This window comes from Esox lucius, chromosome 4 (genome assembly GCF_011004845.1).
Source record: "Esox lucius isolate fEsoLuc1 chromosome 4, fEsoLuc1.pri, whole genome shotgun sequence".
NCBI lineage: Eukaryota > Metazoa > Chordata > Actinopteri > Esociformes > Esocidae > Esox > Esox lucius.
This window is the reverse complement of record NC_047572.1, coordinates 27,171,044-27,196,524: the sequence shown is the minus strand read 5'-3', so window position 1 is coordinate 27,196,524 and position 25,481 is coordinate 27,171,044. Positions and strand designations below refer to the sequence as shown.

The following is a 25,481-nucleotide window of genomic DNA, read 5'->3' as shown; positions in this document are numbered from 1 at the left end:
TATTTATTTTACCACGCCATAATCTCCAATGGAACCTTCCCTTTTGTGGAACAAAACTATAAAACTAGATATTTTAACTTTTGTAAAAAAAAAATATATAAACCTGCATATTTGGGGCAAAGATGATGGGCCCTGTATTCTGTGCGGAGGCCTCATGTGTTATTGCTCAGTTTCACCATAATATTAATTGCCATCCGCTACTCCTCCATTTTGTATTTTAATCAGCACAGTAAACACAATCCCAACTGTAGCTCATAGGCACTATCAGTTTCAGGATACTACGAACTGGGCTACTGTTTAAAAAAAACTATGTGGCTAGTGCTTAAAACAATGTCATATTTGAATTCTTCCATTGTTCTGCACGTTGGGCTTTGCGGACTTAGTCTATATCAGTAACTGACTGGTTTTGGAATAAAACAGATACATTTTTAAACAAATACAACATTAAAGTCACACAAACAACACGATGACAAATGGCAGAATGGCTAAACAATGCAGTAACATTCTAAAAGATTTGCAGGTATTGTTAATAGAATAACCATAAGCAATGGCATAGCAGGAATATGTTTGTTGATTGACATTAATGATATCCTTCACTCTGTATGATCAGTACTTATTTGATTATTTCACTTTGTTGTATTTCTCAGAACCCTTTTCAGAATTTTCTGTTAGCCAGAAGCCCTTTCTTGTTGCTGTTAACAAGTAAGACTTAAACAAAGAAGGGCTGGGAAGTGTGATCTCAATACAATGCATCTTTGAACACAGCAGATACTTTCCAAATTGAATTATAGGTTGTTGATAATTATATTTTTACTGAACAAGCACTACTTCATTTGAATAATTCCCATTGATATGATTAAATGGCAGCTGGTAGAACCGATGTGAATATGTCAGTGACACCAAGCGCTGTAACACTCAGAGAATCAACTTCTTATACATTTTTATTTTTATATAAAGCCTTCATGTTGACATGTAATATGACTTTGGAGCCATTGTCTGATAAAAATATGAAACATCCCTAACACAGCGAAAAATGACTAAACCATTTGTCCTAGTCGGAAGCCCTGGAAACTAAAGCACAGGCAAAAAGATAGATACTGGTTTTAACTAACATAGGCCTACCTAAACCTAACCCTCAGGAAACCTCTTCCTCAGGTTTGCTTCTTAACAACTGTAATACCTTCTGCAAATTATTTGCATGTTATTTTATTTCAGAACCTGTGCTTTAACCAAAAATAACTTACAGGTGTACATTTGTTTCTCAGTTACCATACAATAATTCATGATTTGACCGGAAGCACATAGTTGAAACAGCCTCTTCCACATCTGGGCACCCAAATGTTCTTTACATGTGTTTGCATATGCCCGGAAAGCTCTGTTGTTTCGCTATTGAGAAGAGGTGTCCAGAAAAATCTGTAACGTATCTATTTATTAAAGAACACAGGGCCGATAAAACCAAACCCAAAACTAAAAGGAAACAAGTGTTTCCCCTGCCTGGAAACGCCACTGAACATCACTCCATTTCACTATCCATTCACTGGTTCAGTCTGGTGAATCTCCAGTAGGGGTCCAGTAGACCGCCTATTTGAATAATATTCAGTTTGGATTCCAGGCTAGCAGTCTCCAGGTTCCAGAGTGTGTATGTACAATCTCATTGGGTGGTATTGTAAGGTATTCTGGGAGGGCAGCTGTCGGAGTGGACGTGATCTCAGATGAGCTGAGGAGTGGTGGAGGCAGGCTGTGGGTCTTCCAGGAAGATGAGGTTGTCCATGGACTTGAGGTGATTGGTGTCTGTTTCGTTGGTATCCAATAGGGTGGAGCAATCATATCCTTGGTTGAGTCGGGGAGGAGTCCCCACATGCTCTGACAGGAAACTTTCATCTGGCCAATCAAAGCAAGGCTAGTCTAAATGCAGTGTGCTATAAAAATGTTGCAGTCAATATGGCTGTGTATTAATTTACTATACAGAAGGTACTTACGAAGGAATGACAAAATCTATGTTAATTGGTAATAACCTACAACTGCCACTACGATTTGATTGTGATTAATGAATAAGTGTTCGTGACAGTACCTGTTTCAGAAGAGCAAGAAGGACAAACCGCCTTTGTTGGACAGTTCATGACATGAAGGACTTTTCCATCGTGTTCCAGAACAACATAGAACTGTAATGGAGGAGGATCATGGTTAGGGCAGTACAGTAACAGACAGCCGAGCAGTAAATAAGTTCATCCAGTTATATAGAGACACTGACAAACAACATTCTTTTGTCGTCCTGTGATGAAGAATTTGGTGAACAGACTTACACTTGGCGTGCTGGGGACTGTGGTCTCCGACATGGTGACGTCACTGGAGCTTGTCTCACTCATGTCGTCCACAGATGAATGGTTCTGGAAGAACTTCCTGGATCTGCCATCACATGGTGCGTTATTATGTGTCAAAGATCATACGTGTCAAAGGTCAAATGTATACAAATGTACACATGTAGTCATACGGGCTGTTGTTAACCAGCATTTATGTTGACACAATGACCAACTATAGGTTGTGAATCTTCATAACAGGTCATAGAAGCAGAAAGAACTATACTGACTTAAAAAAAATATATAACTAATGTTGGACCTACTTTATCTGTGCTCGGTAATGACAATTTATATTATTATTCTAAATGTCAGGGAGTGTCACCAATTCCCAAAACAATGAATAGAGGCGAAAGTCTGTATGGAACACAAGCCTGCATTAATGTGGCCTTCAGGACAAAATCACTTTAATGCACTTGTTTTCTCTTTTTGGCGCAGAGTATGTGCATCTAATTTGTGTTCTATGACCATGCGTCATTGCAGCCACTCTCGGTGTACTCGGGACAGTAATGGTCGAGATAATGTGCCTTCCAAAGCACAACTGAAGCCGCTCTAGTTCTTATTGCGCTGATCACTCAATCAAGAGGTTTGGTCCGGAACCCTAATGGGCCAGAAGGAATGTGCTCTTCTGCTTTTTGCCTCGCTTGACCTCGCAAGAGCCCAAACTGCCACAAGGAGTTTATAGCGCACGAAGAGGCAAGGAAGGCGCATTTGAATACTAACCCCCATAAACCCGGGTGATGCGGGACAATTGCACAGCCTTTCCGGGGGAACCCTGAGACAATCCACAAGCAGGTCTTGCAATGGCGCAGCTTACTGCAAGGCCGTGTGTGAAGTGCTGCGCCATTCATTGACCCCCCTTCAATACATTCCAAATAACCACTCCAACACCAGAGTCAACAGCAGCACCAGGGATATAAAATATTAAATGTAAATATAGAGGCTCATATCTATGTAAATGGGATTCCTGACCAGAGAGACCATATCTGGCGATGGTAAAGCATTTCCCTATGGCCTACAGCATGTAGATAATAGCACATGCATAGAGCCTTGACTCACAAAGGACGAGAACACCGATTTTATATTTTACTGTTGTAGCACAGAGGAAGAGGCTTTATTACAATGGTGAACGTCCGTTCACCTGGAGAACATACAGTAAGTGTGCGTGTGTGTGTGTATTTGGAAATAATCAAGATTTTCAGCAATGTTAAGAGAGAAAGCGAGAGTGAATGACTGTATGTGTGTGTGTGTCATTGTCACTGCACACTCAGTGTGGCTTGTGTCAGTGCATCAGCTAGAAAAACCAAACTAGAAAAGCAGTACATCTGTACCTGCAGCCAATTGCGAAAGGCAATTTGTGGAAATAACTATTGTCACCCCTGCAACGTTTGAACCGGGTAATAGCTCAGTGGGTCCATCTTTGGGGCGATAAATGACCTATTTTGATGTGTAATTGCTGTAGAACAAGCTAAACCAAGCATGTAATTGAAAGCGTGCCTCTTCTAGCAGGAAGCCATAAGGACAGACTCAGTAGGAGGAAGGGGCCCTGCTTTGTGAGTCAAAAGAGCCCCAGAACCACGTCATGTCTCCCTAAGCCACCAAAACATCCGTCAAGAGAATCAGCCAATTAACTCAGATAAAGGAGTGTGGGTGTATGTGTGGGTGGGTGTTTGTGTGGATTCTAAAGAACAGGAATATATAGGTTATGTACCGCTATGCTCCTGGCACCACAGCTAAACGGGGCCACGTGGGATTCTCTTATTTGGTGTTTTCTCCCTGGCTGTTGTGCCAACTCCAATATTACACAGACCAAGTCCCCCTGAGTTTAATGGACACAGAGGTGTTTCCACAATGGGGATCGGATACTTGTTGTGGTGCTGATCTCCGGAGGTACCTGAGGTATTATAACCCTTAATTATGGCTCCCAAAGGGAATAGCCACAATGTAAGGTCACATTCACACCTAGCTAGTTACCCTGGTAGTGGGAGACCACAAATCACACCCAATCACGCCTCAGAAAGTACGAACGCTGTTAAACTCAAATACAGGAAGAGACACAAAAAAATTCTGTGCATTGTGGGTTGAATAGGTTATGTATTATTGGATGAGTGGGGCATTCTTCAGCATTGTTCCAGCTAGATACAATATGAAGAAATAAACATAACTGGCTACTTAGCTGGCACAATGTCACAGGACAGACACAGAGCAGCAATGAAGTCAGAGCTTACCTCTGTAATGTTGGAGAGGGTAAAAGAAAAACTTGGAGTTGTCCAAACATTTGATTAATTGAGGGGGAGCATATTTTTTATTTGATACTCTAGAATATCGGACAAAATGGGAATGGAAACAAATCTCTGAATGCTTTGATTTGGACTGAGCAAACAGACAAATAAGTGAAAAACTGACCTTAGTAAAGGTGGTTGCGCCTACACAGAATGAAGATGAAGCATTAAATCTAGCCAGTGTGGTAAGTACTCCTGGTTCAGGGTTGTCATTAGACTAATGGTTACTCTGGTAGAAGACCTGCCGAATGTAAACCGTGAAGAAACCGGAACATTCAGGTTTCAGTATTGCAGTATCATTAACGTAACTTCCTTTATTCCTGAAAACCAAATGGGGAGACCCCCCTCAGGTGTTTTACCTAAATGGATGCTACTTCAGCCCCCCTCCAACATGTCTCCCCTCTCACCCATAGCAGTAGGTGATGCAGGCGGCGATGGAGAGCAAGGTAATGAGAACCAACATGGAGACGGCGACAGCCACGTTTCTCCTCTTGTGATGTTCAGTCTGCTGGAGTTCCCACCACTCCAGATCGCTGAACTGGCAACGCTCGCCCATATAGCCTGCGATACATCTAGGAAAACCACACAACACTGCCTGTCAATATTACACCAAAACACTGCCTGTCAATATTACACCAAAACACTGCCTGTCAATATTACACCACAACACAGCCTGTCAATATTACATCACAACACTGCCTGTCAATAATACATCACAACACTGCGTGTCAATATTACACCAAAACACTGCGTGTTAATATAACACCCCAACACTGCGTGTTAATATAACACCACAACACTGCCTGTCAATATAACACCACAACACTGCTTGCCAATAATACACCACAACACTGCTTGCCAATATTACACCAAAACACTGCCTGTTAATATAACACCACAACACTGCCTGCCAATAAAACACCATAACACTGCCTGTAAATATAACACCACAACACTGCCTGTTAATATAACACCACAACACTGCCTGCCAATACAACACCACAACACTGCCTGTAAATATAACACCACAACACTGCCTGTTAATATAACACCACAACACTGCCTGTTATTATAACACCACAACACTGCCTGTTTATATAACACCACAATACTGCCTGTTAATATAACACCACAACACTGCCTGTTAATACAACACCACAACACTGCCTGTTAATATAACACCACAGTACTAACTGTAAATATTATACAACAATATTACCTGTTGCTATGAAGAACCCATAGCATATCACTAATTTCTGAAAACGAATCACAACGTTTTGAAAACCACGTGCTTGAAACTTGTGTTGGGTTATTTACGAGAGAAGTATACTGAAAAGTGCATATTTTATTTGGAAACTCCTTTACAGTATGTTCCAAACCCACACATAGGCAGCATTGATCGCCCGACACACAATTCTTCAAATCACCTCGTTACCACAGGTAAGGACAGGCTTCAGACACAGAGCAACAGTGACACCTACTGCCCATGCCTAGGTTGAACAGAGTAAAACCCTATCCAGAACCCCCAGTCCCAGTCTCTGTATCTGAAAGGTATCAATAAGTAAACAAACAGAAAATCCCTGGAGCCTCTGACGTGGGTCAGTCAACAGTGGTCTTGACCCATGCACACAACAGCGGTCTTGACCCATACACACAACAGCGGTCTTGACCCATGCACACAACAGCGGTCTTGACCCATGCACACAACAGCGGTCTTGACCCATGCACACAACAGCGGTCTTGACCCATACACACAACAGCGGTCTTGACCCATGCACACAACAGCGGTCTTGACCCATACACACAACAGCGGTCTTGACCCATACACACAACAGCGGTCTTGACCCATACACACAACAGCGGTCTTGACCCATACACACAACACTGCACGCCGGTACTTGCTTGCACGCGTAGGACTCCATCTCAGGCAGGTAGAAACAGACCCCCTCGTAAAAGCAGTACGCGTCGTGAGACGAGGGGCAGCTCTCCACCCCGCTGGGGTTCACCCAGTGGCTCGTGACGTCCACGGGGCTGCGAGTGCTCGCCCACGCAAACGTTGTCGCGGGCTCTATCAGAGGGAAAGAGGGAGGAGAGAGCATGGAAAATAAGCAGCAAGAGGGAGACAGACAGAGGAAGCGAGGGAAGGAGATGAAGACGTGATGGGAGTGAGGGAGAACTAAGGGATTCATGATCATTCCTGATTGTGCTTGGTGCATTGGTGCTGCTAGTGATAGACGACACTCAGACAGAAAACTCTGTCTGTGATCTGGGCGTGGTGAGCGTTGCCGTGGCAACGTTTGTCATCGTCCTGCAGCTCCGAACCTTGGCAGGTGTGTCCGGCCGTGATGTGACCAGCTGGACACGCACACCGGTACGTCCCCATGGTGTTGACGCACTCCGCCCTCTGGTCACACTGATGCGTCCCCAGCATACACTCGTCAATATCTGCGCGGGGTAAAGATGACGGAGTCGAGACGTTCAGATCAACAGGTGTCTGCTTGGGCGTGTGCACGTCTGTGTGTGTGTGTGTGTGCTCACCAGTGCAGTGCTGTCCTTCTAAACTGAAGCCGGAGCGACACTGGCAGTAATAGCCACCAGCTGTGTTCACACACTCCAAGCTCTGGCCGCCGCACAAGGCCATCTCCGACACGCACTCATCAACGTCTGGCAGGGCAACAGACAGCCATGACACACACAGAATGACAAAGTCCTTGGAATTGGAAGGTTGGCTAACCATCTTGATTTGGCCTAATATTAGATTTGGTTCGATGTGAATTCTTTGACTTGAACGTGTGTGGTCGAAGACGGGAAGAGCCGGGCTTGTTATTCAGCCAGTTCAGCTGAGTGGAGGGCAACTGTTGGTTTGACAGTCAGTGTGTGTCATCTACCGACTGGCCATAATTAGCCCCACGGGGACATCCAAAAGTGAAACCAGCATGACCCTCACGTTGCTTTCTTGTGTGTGCATGGCGACAGGATTGAAATTAACCCAAGCCAAAAGAAATCTGTGCAGTCTCCATTCCGTGAGGAAACCATGGTTCTCATCACCTCATAATTCTCAATTTTGGAAGATGGTAATGTTATCCTGATTCAACTTTGGAGTCAGTTTAACTTGTGTAGGCCATTAAAACATATTTTTATTTTTATTCCAGTTTCATATTTAATAGGAAATATAGATACACAGACGGACACACTTACCCAGGCACAGCTGTCCGTCCCCGGTGAAGCCCACTAGACAACGGCAGGTGGGGCTCCCTCCGTCCAGGACACACTGTGCATTCACGTCACAGTGAAGGGAGAAGCAGTCATCCTGGTCTGAAAGTGCAAGGGCATGTGACCGTAAAACCTTTCAAATAAACCGTCTGCACTAGTTTTCTAATAACTGGAGGAGTGAGATCTTGTGTAAGATCTCATTCTGACCACCCTGTTGTAATAAAAACACATCCAATATTCACATGGGTTTGTTGCTGCAGGACCATTGTCCAGAGTACAGGGTTATTCTACCTGATACCATCTTCTCAGTAAACAACGTGGGTTCGCTCCTTTCGACAGTGTGCTCATCTGTCACCTCCCCGGCAGAGGAGAGACCTGGCAACGGGCCTGGCACACCCTCGTCATTCAGCGTTTGGTTTTTCAGGGAGACAGGTTCTGCCGACTCCCCGTCTTCCGAATCTGGGACTAAAGAAAGGTGTGTCTTTCAGTATCAACACGTGATCTGAATATAGGGCGGCCAGACGTCCCGGTTAGCCCGGGACTGTCCCAGTTAGCCCGGGACTGTCCCAGTTAGCCCGGGACTGTCCCAGTTAGCCCGGGACTGTCCCAGTTAGCCCGGGACGGTCCCAGCTTCAAGCTGGGTGTCCTGGGTCCCGACAAATACCGGTAAAACACTAAAATGTTCCGGTTTCCGACATTCACTACAAATTGTCCCAGCTTTCACCCCAATAATAATAATGATCCTGTAATGTTTCCACATGAGGGCCGGAGCCGAACAAACAACAGCGTAGGACTGTGTAGCAGGGCAACAATTCTCATCAAGGCTCAAAGCGTCCCACGCTTCACCAACCGCAAGCACCCATGATGACCAACGTGCGCGCATAGGCACATACACGTGCGCGTGCATTAACGTGCGCTTACACAAGGGTCCCGGTTTGGGGGTTTGACAATGTGTCGACTGCAGCTTGGTTCACCTGTTGCGTTGGTCGGCAAGCAGCCTTTGTTGTCAGCTGATAGGGTGAATTGTGAGTGACAGGAGCAGTGGGCCAATCCTAGCCTGCTCTCGCACACCTGAGCACAGCCCCCGTTTTGGTAGGTACAAACATTTGCACCTGAGGATGACAGTGAAAAAATATTTACAGAAAGAAAAGAAAAGTTAGTAAATGTGTTCGGGAGCAACATCGAGTCTCTCTAAATACCTGGCTTGGCGAGGGGATGGACAACCACTACAGATGCTGGTTGGACCCCGTTCCCATGGAGACGCTCTGGGTTGAGCCCAGTCCGCTTGTCGATGCTCAGGAGCATCTGCCCCTCCCAGTCTGTGATCCACAACCTGTCCTCAAATACTACCAGGTCAAAAGGTCGACCTGGACCCATCAGAAGACATGATAGAATTAGAAAATGTGCAAGATTTGAAACGTGTACCAGCCAATAACCTTTCAAATGTGTGCATACCTGAATATGTGTATGAGTTTGTATGAGCATTTTGTCTGTCGTGTGTGTGTGTGTGTGTGTGTGAACCTGTGTAGGTGTAAATATCTGTGTGTGTGTGTGTGTGTGTGTTCCACAGAAGCCTCACCTACTTGGTTCTCGGTCAGGGTTCGTCGGTTGGAGCCGTCCAGTGATGACGTGTCCAGCGCCCCCGTGCCGCTGTCACACCAGTACAGCTTGTCCTCAGTGAAGTCAATGGTCAGACCGCTGGGGGACACCAAGCCGGCGCTGGCAATGATCGCACGATCCCCCCCCTCCAAAGAAGCACTCTCCACCACAGGGCTGGAGCCCATGTCGGTCCAGAACAACTTCCTCAAAAAAGACAACAGGTGACGATAACTCACCCCTCTGCAAAAGGCAGGCGACAACGTGTGGAAACAAAAGGTGGATTGAAATGATGTTTAAAACGTCGTACTTGGCTGAAGGATGAACCGCGACTCCTCGTGGTTTCTGTATCCCTCTGCTAACAACGCTCAGTCTGCCAAAGCCATCCAAGGTGCTACGTTCAATACTTGAAAGGCTGAAATAAATGAAGTCTTGGCTTATGATGAAAAAGTCTGTATAATTAATAGGATAAAATAAATAATATAGTGAATAGTTTACTATTGAAACCGTAATTTCCTTTTTAGAGAGTATTAAATATACATGGCATTCCCCACCCAACAACACATACTGATGCCTTTTTTTTCAACTCTTGGTTGAAATAGTTTTTGTTGTCATTACATTTCTTGTATATTTAGACAAATGGTTCATCCCAGTCCTGAACCAAGTGAGATTTCACACACCCTCGGTCGGTCCAGTAAAGCTTTCGGTTGACCCAGTCCACAGCCAGACCCTCTGGTGAGTCCAACCCCTCAGGGATCAGAATCTCCCTGGACCCGCCATCCAAACCAGCCCGCTCAATCTGCTTTACTACTGTACTGGCAAAATACATCTGCGGAAAAATATCACTATGACTGGCAGCTGGAAATACAGTTCTTCTTCCTCATCATTCTAAAAAAGATACAGTATCAAGGAAGGGTCAGTAGATTGCAATACAGCTTGAATATTAAACAGTGGAATGAGTTTGATGCTGTTAAAATAAACTACAAGCTTGACGTTTCCTTACTTTGTTTTGTACTGGATCATAGTCTAGAGCTTTCAGTGCTCCTCTGGGCTCCTCCATAACACTGTGGTCGCCAGTCCCATCCAGGTTCACATGTCTGATGCCCACAATGTTGGCATACAGCAGATAAGGTGGGGGTCCTGGAACAAAATAATACAATGTGAAACAAAAAAAAAGAAACAGCCCGCACACACGCACGCGCACGCAGTATATATAGCTGATGAATTCATTGTGTTTATGTGTGACAGTGTGTGGGCGTGCGCAGGAGTCAGTCCTCACCGATGGCTCTGCAGCGTTTGCCGTCTCGGTGGAGCTCGTAGCCGGGAAGGCAGTCACACTCCCATCGGCCGGGGGTGATCGGGACACACAGGTGGCTGCATCCTCCTCGGTCTGAGGACGAACAGCCTTGGGGGAGCGCAGCGTGAACAGCAAACAAACAGAAACCTCTTTAAACCAGTGCTATGCGACACAGAGAAATCCACCCACAAAAACACTTAAGTTTACATTCGGCGTAGGTCTACCTGTGCAGGACTGTCCATCCGGCTGTATTACGGAGCCCTCCGGACACACACAGATGGTCCCCTCGTCGGCGGCTAGACATCCGTGATCACACCGGGTCACGTTGGCTGGGCATGGGGTCGTCTCTGTCGATGCAGATAATCAGCCAATCTGTATACAACCACATCAGTGGACTGGCGCCTCACGTTATATATTTATATATATATATATTCGGGCATGGTGTAATGACGCAAAACACAGCGTTCCCCTGTCGAAGTGGTGAGTTAGCGGTCCCCAAGTCCCTGGCCTGAGGCTTGTCAACAGAATTCAAGGATTACTTTGTGTCTCAGGAATCCGCGCTGTTCTCGACAACCCCCACTCTAGTCTGAAGCACGGCTGTGGCTCTCTCTACTTCCTCTCGTTCTCATATTGGAAGGTAACTTTATAGTAATGTTATTGGTCAATATCTTGGACTTTCAGACCGGTCCGAGGTTATACAGGGGCTCCATTTCATTATCTTCTCCTTAGGTGTTTGTTTAGAACATTCTGTCACTCTAACATCAGCTAATGGGACCATTGCAAAGGCCATGGTTTCTTTGTCCAATGTTCTCTTTTTGATTGTGCTTACATTAACGAAGTTTTAAATAATGTCAGTACACATAAATAGGTAGCTTTAGTGTTGAATGATCCTTCATACTGTCATTTGTAAAAAAGAATAGTTGTGAAATATCTCATCAGCATCGAGCTGTCTGTGTGAACACAACCTTATAACTTTCAGACGATTCACTGTTCCTCAAATCAATCAATCAATCAAATCAATCAATCACTGTTCCTGCCTGTAAGAGTTATTTTTGTTGCTATAAAAAGTGGTATTTGAACTGGCTCTGACAGGATTAATCTCCTGACTATTTTAAGCAGCCACAGTGTCTTCTCTGGACAAAGCCAGATGGTTTGTGGACAAAAAGCCTCTTAACCCCAACCCACCTCAGTCAAATCCTTTTCTGAAGTCGGCCCTAATCCTTTCTGAAAAGGGGAAAGTGTAAGAAGACATCTTTTTGAGACAAAGTACAACTGCCAACAAATTTGCGGTGAGTACATTCATTCTTTATGTACTGTACTAAACCCAATAGGATTTATCTTACGGAAAGATTGATACCTATTTTGACAACATGAAAGCCCTCTTCCAGTGTCTTGAAATACACAAATAAATGAAAAATACAAATACAATTCTAAACATTGGTTCAGGTGAGGTCCTAAAAAAAAAAAGTACTATTTGTTGGTAAAATCCCTGGGACAATCAAAAAACTGTTTTAGCTTGGGTAGATTTCACAATTCTTTCCCTTCGGGGGAAAAAATGGCAAAGAGAGTGCACTGTTAAGCACTTGTTTGGACATGCAGGAAGACTTAAACACGCTATCCAGGAAGCACTTCCCTACTTCATCCCCAAAGGGCCAGAACCAACATCCTCTAGGTGCTGTTCAGCCAAGCTTTCACAATGATATCAGGGGTAGCCAATAAAGGTGATTGTCAGCCAGCATCCCAGATACATTTGTTTGTCCACTTGGATCCCCATTAGATTTTGTTGACGCAGCCGCTACTGTTTCTGGTCACTGAAACGCAATACATAACAGCTACGTATGTGGCAACACTGTTTCCAAATACATTTGTCCACTAGGGGGCAATGTAAGCACCCATTACCTTCTAGCACACTGGCAGCTTGAGAGGGGTTCTGTGGGGACAGAGAAGGTGGAAAGTCATTTAACCTGCCAGCTCCTAGTGTTGCACGGTCAGTTCCATTGCTGGACACTCATTCATAGTTTGTAGTTTGAAGCCTTTCCTAAACTGTAACTGTTAGCCACCCAGAGGTCTTGGTTAATTGTCACTGTGAGTTGTTTCTGTTCAAACCTAGCCCAAATCTTAACCCTCTAGGTGAGTTTCTGCCTGTGTGCCTGATTAAAACGGGCCTGTGTGTCACATGCAGTACATCCTGCTGCAATTATGGTGAATCATTTCAGCTGTCCCATGGTGAGGATCCCTGTTAATGGAGTTACGTGCCGGGGCTGCATTCACTTCCCTTACAACAGTGAAACGACAACACAAACAACAAAACAAACATTTGTCTGTGTTTTCGTACACGTGTGTGCGTCTCTTAATTGTCCCTGTTGTCAGGGCCGGCTACAGGCATAAGCGACATAAACGGTCGCTCGGGGACCCCGACAGCTAGGGGGCCACTGACTGCTATGGAGCCCCCGACCAATAAAGGAGAGTGGGCCTCAAATGTAATTTTGCTGTTGTTCAATGAGATCTTGCTTGAACGGTTTTGGCGAATTGGCTGTATGCTTCATAAGAAGAGATAAAGATAAGTGATAAAGATAAGTGGCATTCGATCAGACCTCTGTGTAATATTGTACCAAAACGTCAATTTGTTTTCGGACATTATACCAATAAAATCAGAATACTGATAATAGTGTAATTTCTCATTAAAGAAAAACAAGAGAAGCAGCCAATAACCTTTCAACCGTCAAACAAAAAAAGATTAGTTCTGTATCTACACCCAGTAAAGGCACGCAACTCTGTTTTGAGCCAGCAGTAATTCTGCTATATGTTGCCCTCCTGTACCTGACCATACTCCTGTACAGAAGTCAAGATGGGACAAGACTAGAGACTGAATAACCACAGTTGGTCTTTGTAGGAAAAATGCAGATTGTTTCTCTCTTTTATTGCAGGCAGATGACTTGACCATAATCACTGGCCATCCAGGGTGGGGGAGTTCAGGCCAAACACAGTTCAGAGAGGTGGATAACACTAGAGAGGGGCTAGCTAGCATGCTAATCCCCCTCTAATTGTCTACCTGGTCTACACAGACAAGTGCGTGTTGTCAGCTGACTGCGTTGGCAGAAGATGTCGGATGTCCGCTAACCCGCTTAGCAGGACAGAGCTGCCGACTTAATATGACCCCTATTACAAAGACCCGCTCATTCACTAATCTAAATGTTGTGGAGCCTCACACTTTGTCTTCCGCCTCTCACCGCTGGGAACAAAAGGACTTAACAAATGCCAACTTCAAGTACAACTGTACTGTTGACATTTCAATATGACAACAGCTACAGCGGTTTTAGGTTACTAGGCTTTAGACGCTAGTGACATTGTAATGAGGCCACGTTGAAATATTAAGCCATTCTTACCGCTTGACCAGGAAATTAAAACAGTGGTTTATGTCGAATATTACATTATGACTATTGAAGTCATAATGTATCAACTATTAATATGTACACACTATGAAGGTAGTCATGAGTTGATATAGATTGATCCAGGTTGATATAGATTAACACAGGTTAATAAAGTGATTAGGTACTTAAATGCTGAGTGCAAACAAACTCTCACTACAGTACTTAAGTAGTCTCATGTCATGTCACTTAAGTAGTCTCGTGTCATGTCACTTAAGTAGTCTCGTGTCATGTCACTTAAGTAGTCTCGTGTCATGTTCTAGGATGAAGGTCGACCAATTAGTTTATTTATAATCTTTTAATAAAGTCTTCCACTGAAGGTTTGATTGCTGCTAAACCATTGACACAGGTCGTCCAAATAAAGTTTAGGCCATTACCATGTACATGTAGACACATACAACGCACGCTATGCATTCCATTTCTGAGTAGGAACCAGCTGTGACTAGTGGGAAGAGTCGAGGCCAGTTGAGTCGTGCCGGTACCATGCAGTGGAAAAGCGCCATAAGACCACTTTGCCTTGAGTTGAAGATGACATTATGTGAACATGGTGCTGGGCCTACTTTCTACATGTTGTACCCAGACCTCCCTTCACTCTTTTTACATTACTCTCCAATGACCCTGCATTGTAAACAGTACACAGACAGACACGGTTCCTGGCCCGAAGATGCTGTGATTTGACCTACATAACATGGCTAAGTTGGCACCTAGCCCCTGTCTCTCTGGTCTGAGCTACTCCTCTCTAAGTCCTCAAGGGATAATGTCTAGGAGGACCAAACAGGGCCTTTTATACCTGTTGCAGAGTAGCTCCAAATATTCCAAAAAGCTAATTTAAGGATCCCACAGCATATAATGTGGCGCCTGGTGATTTTGGTGGTAGATCGTGATCATTGTAAACACAACATGAGGTGACATCATTTACAATCTCAATGTCTTAATAAAACTGTATGTAAATTTTTAAGAGATGCCTGTATCCTGGAATAAATATCCCTAATGTTGAGATCAACAAGACAATACCACTGTTGGCCAAGGACCAGCACAGTAGGAGAGTCCATTGGCACATATCAGGGGAACAGAAGTGCTCTCTTACCTCGGCAGGTCTTTCTGTCTGGGAGCAAGGCGTAGCCCTTGGGGCAGGTGCAGAAGTAGGAGCCTGGAATGTTCTCACAGCCCAGAGAACAGCCATGGTCCCACAGTCCGCACTCATTGACATCTAGGACGTACATTGGAATGTATTTATTACCAAGTAATCCAGGCAAACATCCATTCAACATTCAATTGTTTATGCAATATTTACCACAGCGATTTCATTCCATGAGATCACGCCACATTGGAAAGTGCAAAGAAAACCATGACATGACCACTTGATCCTGTACTGATGGACACGGTACCTTCACAGTAGTTCCCTTGTTTGCTAAGGGCAAAGCCTTCGGTGCATTGACAGCCCCCTTGATCAGCTGGGTTGGAGCACACATTCACACATGCCCCTGTGCGACCATCACACGCTATAATTTTGTGACAGAGGTTTAGAAGTCAGTTTACGTGTAGAAGAATGTGGGCACAGAGCAGACTTGTGTCACTTCATCCTGAAATCATCAATAGCTGTCCAATAAAAGTTTGGGGGAGTTAATCGATTAGAATAACTCAAGAATTGTTAAGTCGGATCGCATGGATGTTTGGAAACCATTTGAAATAAACGTGCATACTGTACACAATCCTGATTAGCCAACAGGAGGGCCTAGAGTCCACCCACTCACACAGATGAACAGTCATTGGGGTTTCATAACTAAATCACCTTTGTGACGCAATAAAGTACGGCAAAGGTTTTTTAGCACTTGGGCAATCTGAAATAAAAAATGTCTTAAGCAGAATGCTCTTACATTAAAAGGGCATTATCATAATTTTAGATGGACGGAATCAAAGGAATAGACAAAACTGTTTGGAACACGGGAGATACGAGAATAGCAAGAAAACAGACTCTGTAAGTCGCACGAAACAAACTATACCTCACAAAGACTAGGGATAACTGAACTAAATATGGACACAAACCAGACATGGGTGGGAACACAGGTGATCAGAATGAGGGTGACTGGGACATGGGGAGTGTGTTATGTTCAGAGTCAGAGGGATATGCACTATTTCCAGGAGGTGGGAGTGGGGACCCGGAGAGACGACCAGTTATTCAGAACTCGGAGTATATTTACATCTAAAAAGCTTACCATTTAGCTTACACGATGACTGTCTAATAAAAACGGGAAGATTAAATATGTAGTGGGGCTAAACTTATAAATACAGCTGACATGGAAAGACTCTGACCTGGAAAGACAGGGGTGGAGTCTTTAGCTGGTTGGTTTAGAGGGTGAACCACCTTGATATGCATAGGGGGGTGTGCCATTCGTTTTGGGTTGACACTTTTTGCATCCCCCCCTGAGTATTTATTGACTTGTCGTATAGTGCGTGTCCTCTCATCATTGTAGTAGATGTGCTCCAGGAACACGGAAATTCCCACAGACGTCCTGCTTGGTAGGAAAATTGAGAAATTAGTAATGAAATACTGACCCACAAGTGATCCACTGTGTCAAATGATTTACTGCTCTAGTGCCCAATAAGGATAGCTGCCCTTAACAAATATGTGTCTGTGTCTCTAAACCTTTCTGACTTGGTGTTGACTGTCTGTCGAAGTGAACACCTCTTCTTTCGAAGTGCACACCCATTTTCATTGTCTTTCTCTGTAGCTCATGTCAGTCTGAGTCAGTCACATCCTGTGCGGCACACCCAGACCTTTAGCGCTAACATAATTTTTACTGAGGCAAATGTTTCGCCAACCATTAAAATGAGAACACATCTGAATGCCTTTCTGACAACCCTCTGAACAATTAAATAAAAAAGACACATGTTAATTTACCAAATTGCCACAGTCCATGTTCATACAGACAGGTCCATTCTGTCCATACATGTTCATAGTTTACATAATTTCCCATGTCCATTCGGGACCAAATCTGAACCAAGCTGTAAATGAATACATTATGATAGGTTTGTAAAAGGTCTGGATGCCTGTGGATGTTGACATCAAGGCTGGACCTGACCAAATCTAAACCTGTTTAGCCAATCATACACATTTCAGTAACGTGGCGGTCCTGACGCAAACAACTGAAGCTGGTCCGAACCACATTGAGAACTAAACACAAGTGTCTATATTTTGTTCAGATTTGGTCCAGTGTGGCCATATGTGGATGTCAAAACGATGGCTAGGTAAAACATTCGGGTTTGTTTTCTTTGGCTGGGCATGGTATGTGTCATGCACACTATTAAGTTTGACCGGTTCAGGCTACAGAGAATAATGCCTGTATAGTCAGATTAATCCTGTTTTGGGTGATGTGTCCTGGGTATTTTGAAAAATGCCACAGGGTTCCACTGATCGTCTCATGTTGCACGCTGTGCATTTGTTACATGTTTTATAAATGACAGTCCCCATTAGCTTTTGACAAAGCCGCAGCTACTCTTCTTGCGGACCACAAATGTCACACAGATGTCATAAATGCTTTTCCTGTCTCTGTGGGACCTGATGGGAAATGCTTACTGTAGCGGCTGAGCAATGACATGAATAACATTCCCATTGTAGTCGCACGATCCAAAGGCACTTTCTCCCCCAGGACTGAACTGGACCCAGAACAGCCGTTTGTCTGTCCGGTCGACGGCCAGCGCTCCCAGTCTCTCCGGGATCTTTAGCACTGTTGTGATCATCTTTCCTGTTAAATCGGACCTCTGGATGCTGGGTGTGATGCCATCAGATAACCAGAATATGAACCTAGGGGAAGAGGATAGTAATTTGTAAGTGGCCTACACAGAAGACATTAAATCCCTTCAGAGGATATGCCTAGATATGTTGTTCCCAAGTGATTAATATCAAAAGGAACTGCATTGGAATCTTAAGTAATCTGTGCGCTCATCCTACATGTTGTTGCTTGAAAACATATATGATTTAGATACATGTTGATATAATGTATGGTGTTACCTGTCATTTGGGGCAACAGCTATGGAGATTGGATGAGATAAACGTCTTAAAAGAGTCCTCTCGTTTTTCCCATTTGTATCAACTCTTTTGATAGTTCCCTTCTCTCCACAGGTCCAGATGACAAAGTTGTGAACCCAGTCGACCGCAAGGCCCGAGATGCCTTTCTCAGACGAATATAGCTTCTAAACAGGACGCAGTACAGTTGTATAACCATTCATGTCATTGACTCACCCTACTGAAGCATACAATGAATGCCATGTTGACTAACCGCTGACAAATGGTAGGTAACCCATGTCCATATTTATATTATGATGCCATGGTAATGTCAGGCTGTCGAAATATGGAAACTATAACAAATTGTGGAATGTGAAATTCTTCACATACAGTGGGGAGAACAAATATTTGATATACTGCTGATTTTGCAGGTTTTCCCACTTACAAAGCATGTAGAAGACTCGTTTTTATCGTAGGTACTCTTCAACTGTGAGTGACGGAATCGTAAACAAAAATCCAGCAAATCACATTGTATGATTTTTAAGTAATTGATTTGCCTTTTATTGCATGACATAAGTATTTGATACATCAGAAAAGCAGAACTTAATATTTGGTACTGAAACCTTTGTTTGCAATTACAGAGATCATACGTTTCCTGTAGTTCTTGACCAGGTTTGCACACACTGCAGCAGGGATTTTGGCCCACTCCTCCATACAGACCTTCTGCAGATCCTTCAGGTTTCGGGGCTGTCGCTGGACAATATGGACTTTCAGCTCCCTCCAAAGATTTTCTATTGGGTTCAGGTCTGGAGACTGGCTAGCCCACTCCAGGACCTTCAATCAATCAATCAATCAATCAAATGTATTTATAAAGCCCTTTTTACAACGGCTGTGCCGGGTTAGATATTAAGAGTCCAATTGGAATAATTTATACATTTCTCTGGGCAAAATCCAGAGTCTATTTGATTTTAGACTAGGTCAAAACTATGACCAGGTGGACAAGGACAGGGACAGCAACGGGCCCCCCAAACCAGGTACTCCGCAGGTGTGGACCAGGACCTCATCTCCTAAAATGTAAAACTGGAGGAGACTGAGAAAAGTTAGAAAGTGTATTCCTCATATCCCCCAGCACAATAATATAGCAGCATAACACCTTGGAACTGAGACAGGGGGGTCCGGCGACACTGTGGCCCTACCCGGGGGAGGCTCCGGACAGGGCCCAACAGGCAGGAAATCAATCCACCCACATTGCCAGGCATCAACCAAAGGGACACCCATCAACCGCAACCCCCCTGAATGAGGGCCGAGTATTGCCTGCAGCGTACAGCCCAATTGCACAAGCTGCTTCTTACGAAGCCACTCCTTAGTTGCCCTGGCTGTGTGTTTCGGGTCGTTGTCATGCTGGAAGACCCAGTCACGACCCATCTTCAATGCTCTTGTTGGCCAAGATTTCACGATACATGGCCCCATCCATCCTCCCCTCAATACGGTGCAGTCGTCCTGTCCCCTTTGCAGAAAAGCATCCCCAAAGAACGATTCACGGTTGGGATGGTGTTCTTGGGGTTGTACTCATCCTTCTTTTTCCTCCAAACATGGCGAGTGGAGTTTAGACCAAAAAGCTCTATCTTTGTCTCATCAGACCACATGACATTCTCCCATTCCAGCTCTGGATCATCCAGATAGTCATTGGCAAACTTCAGACGGGCCTGGACATGCGCTGGTTTGAGCAGGGGGACATTGCGTGCACTGCAGGATTTTAATCCATGACGGCGTAGTGTGTTACTAATGGTTTCCTTTTAAACTGTGGTCCCAGCTCTCTTCAGGTCATTGACCAGGTCCTGCCGTGTAGTTCCGGGCTGATCTCACACCTTCCTCATGATCATTGATGCCCCACGAGGTGAGATCTTACATGGAGCCCCAGACCCAGGGAGATTGACCGTCATCTTGAACTTCTTCCATTTTCTAATAATTGCGCCAACAGTTGTTGCCTTCTCACCAAGCTGCTTGCCTTTTATCTTGTAGCCCATCCCAGCCTTGTGCAGGTCTACAATTTTATCCCTGATGTCCTTACACAGCACTCTGGTCTAGGCCATTGTGGAGAGGTTGGAGTCTGTTTGATTGTGTGGACAGGTGTCTTTTATACAGGTAACGAGTTCAAACAGGTGCAGTTAATACAGGTAATGAGTGGAGAACAGGAGGGCTTCTTAAAGAAAGACTAACAGGTCTGTGAGAGCCGGGAATTCTTACTGGTTGGTAGGTGATCAAATACTTATGTCATGCAATAAAATATTAATTAATTATTTAAAAATCAAACATTGTGATTTTCTGGATTTTTGTTTTAAATTCTGTCTCTCACAGTTAAAGTTTACCTATGATAAAAATTACAGACCTCTATATGCTTTGTAAGTAGGAAAACCTGCAAAATCGGTAGTGTGTCAAATTCTTGTTCTCCCCACTGTATAAACTGTGGGGGGACTCTTAAGTCATTTTAATATTTTTTTTATTTAATAGCTACTAAAAAAATATGACTTTCAATTAGTTCTTTGAGCAGCTGTTAAAAGGAATAATAAAGGTAAAGTTACCTGTGTCTTTGTTCCATTCATTGCTGTTTTGTAGATGACCCCTGTCTTTGTATTGACCCAGTAGACTCTCTTCTCTATGTAGTGGAAGTCCAGTAGAATTGAGTTTCCAACACCAGCCACAATCCTTCTTTGGTTCCGTCCATCCAGGTCCATCCGGTATATGGCCTGACCATGGCCATAAATCACATATGGCTCTGGGGCTTTCCAAAAGAAAACACATTCAGTCATAGATGCTAGATAATGGTGTAACAGCAAGGCTTCCTAAATGTTTTTTGCTTCATTACCTATCATAGTGTTTGAGAGCAGAAAATGTACAGTGCATCTTGTCAGCAGAGAGAATATTTATCAGTTTTTTAGCTAGTTTTACACATTTTGGAAGTGAAAGAAAAATGTAATGGTTTTAATACATTATTCTAGCAGTCCTTAAGTGAGAAAAAATACATTTTCTTTTTCAGTATTTGTTGTCTCCCTAGTTCTGTGATATCCAATTTTTTATTAATAAAGGCCCTGCAGGGTGAATAATACAAATGTTAAATAATAATATAATTTTTTGTATTTGTTTACAATTTAATAGAGAGCGATAATAGTACTTATAGTACTACTAGTAATTACACTAGCCATATTTTATTGTCATGTAATATACAGTACATTTACATTATGCATATAACAAACATTTTTGTCCAGATGCTATATTTTGAAATTAGCTCTTAGCTTTCAGCTAGCTTGGTGTCCAAGAAATTTCATGTGACTTCAGAAAAGTAGACAGTGATGTTACAGATGGTAAAGTCATACCGTGACATTAGGTACCAGATAAACAGGATGCGTGAGTAAATCTTTTCATATACAATGGTCTAATCATATACTTCCAAAAATGTTTGTTAGCAGTGAAAAAAACTGCTTTAAATTAAATTCATGTAAAATGTCAGTAACAGGCTCCAGAAAATATGAAACAATGAATTATCCACAACAATCACACACAAGTTGGATCTACAAGCATGGCAATCCACCGCTTATGATTAGGTTTAAGTCTATTAGAATACCTTTTGTATCTTGGCTGAAAAACATTCAAGGCTGCAAGTCACAATTGCCATGGAATTTGCATTGTCACAGCATGATGCCCAGTGCTGGTACATTTCTTTGATGTGTTAAATCAATGTTGCTGTCTACAAGTCTATTCATGTTTCTAATGGGGACGGAGTTAGAGGGAACTCTGGCTGCTTTCCAATGAGACAGTTGTCTCTTGGCAACCTGGGCTTGAACACTATTCTTTCACAAACATCCTCAGACTCTATTTGTATCTGTCAAGCAGAGTATATGGATTGAAATAATTGCAGCAAAATTCCCATTCAATTATTAGCACCCATAACATAACAAAATATATTATGCCAGAACATAAAAATGGGTAGATATTTGGAGGAAAACATTTCGTTAAGTGGCAGCACAACAGCTGAGACGGCCATCGAGAAATAGTGAAGTCAAACACATGAATGCGACTTGTGTGTTCAGGGGGTGTTTCTCTGACCTTGACCCCAAAACACATGCTAATCTGGGCTAACATGCCTGTGTCAATGCAGGGATAAAGCATCCTAATCAGGAGCATCCGTAGTCACTGGTGCTGAGGAATGAAGACAACATTTCCCTCAGCCAGAGGCTGCACATAATGAGTCTGTGTGTTGAATCATGTCGCCACGGATACCCGCTGAGGCACTTTAAGAACGGGTCATTGCTAAGTTGCTTGGAAACAGCATGCAGACAATACAGAGGCAACAAATAAAACAAAACAAGTCTGTGATGGCACTTTCATGTAAATCACTTTTTGGAACAGGAGATATTCTTGTGACAGGGTCTTTATCTTAACGTACAGTTTTTCAGATTCACCCCGATATTCTAGTACACCTGGCAAGACCCAGTCCAGGGCATAACATCTTGTAAGCGTGAGCTAATCGTTGGGATATCTGCCTGCTCTGTACAGTTCTGGGCCACATCAGTCGTTCATTGGTGTAGATGTCTCATGGTGTGATCATAGTGGGACATGTTGAACACCTATCCAGGTGCAGAAATGTCCGACACTGTGCTTCAAATGTCCTTGGAAGCCAAGTCCTTCATGTCCAGACCATTAACCATGATCAGTAAGGCAGTGGTACGGTCCAGTCAGAGGGGTGGATAACCCAGACCTAAGCCTCTACTTATAGCCCTACAGACAAATCCATCTGTAACCATACCACTCACAGTTCTTCCGTCAGGGATGAATGTTGTCCTTGTTTAAAGGTGACTGTTTACCAGCCAGCCAAAAACAGAAAGCCTCAGACCCCTGTGGTTTCAAACTCTGTGATGTTGTGTGGAGACAGACTACTTACTCATCATCTATGGCAAAGAGAGCATATCCTCTGAAATGTATACCTCAATTGGATCTGTATATTTTATGCATTCGTACTGGTTATCATTTATGTGTCAAAGTTCACTTTGGGATAACATTTCCAAGACGTCCAACTCCTCAATCTCCTTAAAATAATGAATGTTTGGTCAAATGAAACAAAAGAAAAGCTTTTAACCACCAACAAAACAATAGACATGTACAATATATAATTTGCTTTTCCAATCCCTGTCCAGTTTGGCCTAACACTTACCCAGACAGGTCCTGTTGCCCCAACCAGACTGGTTACCTCGCCAGCATGCCTTCGCAGAGTCCGCTGATACTTCAACATTTTTCACGGCAAAATAGACCAGCACTGCCGCAAACGCCTCAACCAACATAATCCTGCACTCTGTCTCAATCCAAGCAGGCACACTTTATTCATGCCAGCCAGGCATTCCTTGTCGTGGTCAGACCGGGCGCACAAATATTCCCCCAAAATTCAGCAACAATTGCCGTTGCTCGTTGGGCATCCTTCCCCAAGGCCCCGGCGTGAATATAGAGAGGAGAGTGCAGATTCACGTCCCAGAATTGGTGGAAAAGGAGAGGGAGGCTACAGACAAAAGGAGGAGGGTGAGTGAGCAAGCCTGCGGATTCTCTGCCCCAAGGCAGGCTGTTGGGATGGTTCAGGCTCCTCACTCTGGCCCCCAGGTTGTTTAGCTGTTTTGGAAGCAAAGTATGAAATTCCTGACACCACCGTGGTAAATTTTACACATCCCAGGACCGAGTGGAGACGGATTTTCCTCCAACTAGTGTTGGTGTCTGAAGCAGAATGCAGAATATTCTAGTAATTATTCTGGCTGCAGCGAGGTCCCACGAAAAGAAAAGCAACTTCTATTCCTTATCCCACCCTCTGCCCCAACCCACCCTCTGCCCCAGCCCACCCTCTGCCCCAGCCCACTCTCTGCCCCAGCCTACCCTCTGCCCCAGCCCACCCTCTGCCCCAGCCTACTCTCTGCCCCAGCCCACCCTCTGCCCCAGCCCACCCTCTGCCCCAGCCCACTCTCTGCCCCAGCCCACCCTCTGCCCCAGCCCACCCTCTGCCCCGGCCTACCCTCTGCCCCAGCCCACCTTCTGCCCCAGCCTACCCTCTGCCCCAGAACACCCTCTACAAAATGGGTGTGTTCATTATCAAAAATCCTATCACAAGCAGTACATCTGTCTGTTTTGTGGATTCTTTTCAGAAGATATGTTTTTTGTTATAAAACCCTGTTTCCAAAAAATTCAGGATGCTGCGAAAAATGCAAATAAAAACAATGCAGTGATGTTCAAATCATTTATCCCTATATGAAAATGAAAATAGTAATAATACAACATATCAAATTTTGAAACTGAGAAATATTATTGTTTCTGGAAAAATACATGCCAATTCTGAATTTGATGCCAACAACACGTTTGAAAAAAGTTGGGACAGGAGCAAGTTTACCACTGTGTTGCATCACCTCTTCTTTTAACAACACTCTGTAAGCATTTGGGAACTGAGGAGACCAATTGTTGTAGTTTTAAATGTGAAATGTATCCCCATTCTTGACATAGGATTTCAGCTGCTCAACAGTTTCGGGGGCCTCCTTTGTTGTATTTTTCATTTCATAATGCGCCAGATGTTTTCAATGGGTGACAGGTCTGAACGACAGGCAGGCCAGTTTAGTACCCAGAAATGTACTACAAAGCCATGCTGTTTTAATATGTGCAGAATATGGTTTGGCATTGTCTTGCTGGAATAAACAAGGCCTTCCCTGAAAAAGACATTGTCTAGAGGCAGCATAAGTTGCTCCAAAATCTGTATATATTGTTCAGCATTAATGGTACCTTCACAGATGTGAAAGTTACCCATGCCATGTGCACTAATGCACCCCCATACCATCAGGGATGCTGGCTTTTGAACTGTGTGCTGATAAAAAGCCAGATGGTTCCTCTCCTCTTTAGTCCAGAGGACGCGGCGTCCATGATTCCCAAAAATAATTTCACCAATGGACTGTGGTCAATTTGTTAGACCACAGGACAGTTTTCCACTTCGCCTTAGTCCATCTTAAATGAGCTCGGGACCAGAGAAGGTGTCAGCGTTTCTGGATTTTCTTTACATATGGTTTCTTCTTTGCATGGTAGAGTTTTAACATTTGTGGATGCACTAACGTAATGTGTTCACAGACAATGGTTTTCAGAAGTGTTCCTAAGCCCATTACTGCCCGTCATCTGAGCCTTTTCCACTACAGAATCGTATCTGTTTTGTATGCGGCCTGAGGGCCCAAAGATCACAGACATCTAATATTGGTTTTCGTCCTTGTCCCTTGCAAACAGAGTTTTCTCCGG

The 25,481-nt window shown here is 43.9% G+C and overlaps 1 protein-coding gene across 3 annotated transcripts; it reads right to left on the bottom strand.

Moving 5' to 3' along the window:
• Nucleotides 1-923: 923 nt before the first annotated feature.
• On the bottom strand, nucleotides 924-23,987 carry egf (epidermal growth factor). 3 transcript variants are annotated; one of them, XM_010899698.3, is made up of 24 exons: nucleotides 23,386-23,987; nucleotides 20,759-20,958; nucleotides 18,183-18,364; nucleotides 17,748-17,975; nucleotides 16,484-16,686; nucleotides 15,559-15,672; nucleotides 15,258-15,380; nucleotides 10,967-11,089; nucleotides 10,725-10,850; nucleotides 10,449-10,585; nucleotides 10,126-10,274; nucleotides 9,756-9,860; nucleotides 9,429-9,652; nucleotides 9,049-9,216; nucleotides 8,824-8,961; nucleotides 8,141-8,314; nucleotides 7,835-7,951; nucleotides 7,175-7,300; nucleotides 6,959-7,081; nucleotides 6,539-6,704; nucleotides 5,044-5,208; nucleotides 2,304-2,406; nucleotides 2,072-2,162; nucleotides 924-1,881 (listed from the first exon to the last, which is right to left on the bottom strand). In XM_010899698.3, the coding sequence occupies exons 1-24, from the start codon at nucleotides 23,510-23,512 to the stop codon at nucleotides 1,709-1,711; spliced, it is 3,585 nt and encodes a 1,194-aa protein (XP_010898000.2). In that variant the 5' UTR covers nucleotides 23,513-23,987; the 3' UTR covers nucleotides 924-1,708. The 3 variants fall into 3 exon arrangements, with proteins under 3 accessions (XP_010898000.2, XP_019901200.2, XP_019901201.2); XM_020045641.2 differs by having other exon boundaries at nucleotides 16,484-16,683; XM_020045642.2 differs by having other exon boundaries at nucleotides 1,790-1,905.
• Between the last annotated feature and the right edge of the window lie 1,494 nt (nucleotides 23,988-25,481).